Raw genomic sequence first — 2,500 nt, forward strand, 5'->3', positions numbered from 1 at the left:
TGTCTGTCTACGTTCATGTCTCCTGTTTAGAGGATCGAGTGCTAATATTTATTGTTGGCATATGTGGCGAAAAATATCAGCTTCTAGCTCTGAGGCACTAGGTACGACTGAGGGGTAACTGAATGAGTGATATTCATAAATACAAGCGTATTACGTTATAGATTACTTGAGAAAACAGAAATTCACTGTGTAAAAAGTTATTACTTCCACAAGGACCTCAGTGATACGGAGCACTCAAAAAAAAATTTTTTTTTTTCCAAGCTTTTGGGGGGCCTGTCTGCCTCCATGTTCAAGGGACCAAATAGAAAAGTAGTCGAAATTCATCAAAAATACATAATGCGTCGTATGTGCCGAAGAGTGATCGCTGTTTAAAAAAAAAAAAAAAAAAAAGTAATTTCATTCATGTATAAAAGCCGCTGAAAACACTACAAAACCAGATGTTACATTTGGTATTAACCTGTTTCATCTTGCGTCTAATTTACAAAGCGCTATCACCATCATGAAAGAAAAATGTCCGGAATTGAAACAGTCCATCATGTGTCGTTTATACAAAGCGGTACCAGCGCCGTGAAGAGAGTATTCGGAATGACACTAGTACATCTTGTGCCATGCAGACAGAGCGATAACTGTTACAAATTTCGTTCGTGAAAATAAAGCGGCACCTGCGCCACGTGAGGGGAATACTCAAAATTAACCTATTGTATCTTGCACCTTGTACACGAAGCGGCACCAGAAACTACAAAGGAACAATATTCAGAGTGCTGGTATTTCATGAAGGAGTGGAAAGAGTTCGGACGTTTAAAGTGCGTAGCAAATAGAAAGACAGAGAGAGGATAAGGGAAGGATATTTCAGTATGGAATGAAATTTAAAGCTAAGAATTATATGATACGAAGCTGAAGAATTTGCTCGAGTTATACTACGTATACAAAGCGGTACCAGCAACACGAAATGATAACATTCGGAATTAACCAATTACATCTTGCACAAAGTAAAAACAAAGTGATACCAGCATCACGAAAAATCAGTATTGTTACTCAAGCTACTTCATCTTGTGCCTTCATGTTCACAGTGCCATCACCACCACACAGGAATTATTTTGAAGTAACTTACACCAGCCTACACCATCTTACATATTGTATACAGGGCACTAACTGGTCCACTGAACATGTGTCATTCAAAAATACAAAATTATATATATACATTCATTACGGGGTGTTTGTAGAAACCGTTTCCACATCTTGATGACGGAATATGCTGCCATAAACCCAGAGATATTTGATTTGTTTATGTAATCTGGCATCACAACGAAAAGGAAGAAAGCATGAATTGAACTTTGAATGGTTTCATCGAGCACAACTGCTCATGGCGTCCGCGCAACTTCCCCGCCCCAGGAGGACTGAATGGTTGTTTCTGTCCCTCTTCCAAACCAGCGACCATCACGTTTCAGCCTTGGGCGCCCAGAACCCACCCAGCATGCGAACCATTGCTTAAACATTTTAATCATCTTACCTTGTGTGAGAAACAGGATGATGATGAGAAGGAGGTACAGCAGCAACATCTTTTGGTGCATCATCATCATCATCACCACCATCATCGTCATCACCATCACCACCATTATCATTTGCCTACCTGTAAATATGGAAGCATTAGAATAAGTGATTATAAGTCAGTTTAGGAATCTGGGTGGAATGAAATGTTTTAGGTGACAAGAAGGAGACATTTGCGAAATGTGAGGTGAAATAGTTGGACGAAAGATATGTTATATTATCTCTTATGAATATGGAATGAATGATGAATATGTACGTTATAATGACATTTTTGAAATCGCAGATGCATAATTCATCGAAGAGACGATGGGAGAGAAATGTCAATCCACAGGCTGAAAATGTCAACATATATTAACTAATAATTATGACGGAGAAATGTTCGTTTTTAAATCAGGATTAAACGAATGACGATATGAAAGAAAATGTCAGAATGAATAAACAAAGAGAGAGAGAGAGAGAGAGATACAAAAATATCTTTGTAGGCGGACCGACAGACAGAGATTGTATATTAGATTTTAACAGAACCCACGGGGAGAAAATATAGTTGATAGAGATACGATAAAGGAAAGCCAAAGAACATTGCTAAATAGGAATAAAAGGAAGGAGAGAGAAAAAGCCCGTGCTTGTGCGCGAGAGTGAGCGAAAATACATATATCTAGAGTGAAACCAGCCAACGGTATAAGAGGAAAATGCTAAAGAGAAAAACGAAAGAAAGTTCTTGAAAATTGTATAAGCAGACTGAGAGAGGAAGAGTGCACATGTGTGTGTGTGTGTGTGTGTGTGTGTGTGCTTGAGAGAGAGAGAGAGAGAGAGAGAACTAGAATACATGTATCTTAAAAAATCAGTCGAAGACATAGAGAAAGGAAAGTAATTTAAGGAATCAAGGTGAAGATGAGTCCAACGTATAAGCAGATTGACAAAGAAAGAATGAGCGTATTTGCTTGAGTATAAG

General features: G+C 38.4%; 2 protein-coding genes across 3 annotated transcripts in view; one reads left to right on the forward strand and one right to left on the reverse strand.

The window, feature by feature from the left end:
* The window catches only part of l(3)02640 (porphobilinogen deaminase-like protein l(3)02640), a 327,247-nt gene that overhangs the window by 135,929 nt on the left and 188,818 nt on the right, over positions 1 to 2,500 (forward strand). The window lies entirely within an intron of this gene.
* Positions 1 to 2,500, reverse strand: part of LOC136834294 (uncharacterized) — a 269,565-nt gene that overhangs the window by 105,747 nt on the left and 161,318 nt on the right. For both annotated transcript variants that reach the window (XM_067096681.1, XM_067096680.1), the window contains one exon: positions 1,511 to 1,630. In XM_067096681.1, coding sequence (XP_066952782.1) covers positions 1,511 to 1,622 — 112 coding nt within the window. In that variant the 5' untranslated portion in view covers positions 1,623 to 1,630. The remainder of the gene's footprint in view (positions 1 to 1,510; positions 1,631 to 2,500) is intronic.

The sequence above is a fragment of the Macrobrachium rosenbergii genome, chromosome 53 (assembly GCF_040412425.1).
Source record: "Macrobrachium rosenbergii isolate ZJJX-2024 chromosome 53, ASM4041242v1, whole genome shotgun sequence".
NCBI lineage: Eukaryota > Metazoa > Arthropoda > Malacostraca > Decapoda > Palaemonidae > Macrobrachium > Macrobrachium rosenbergii.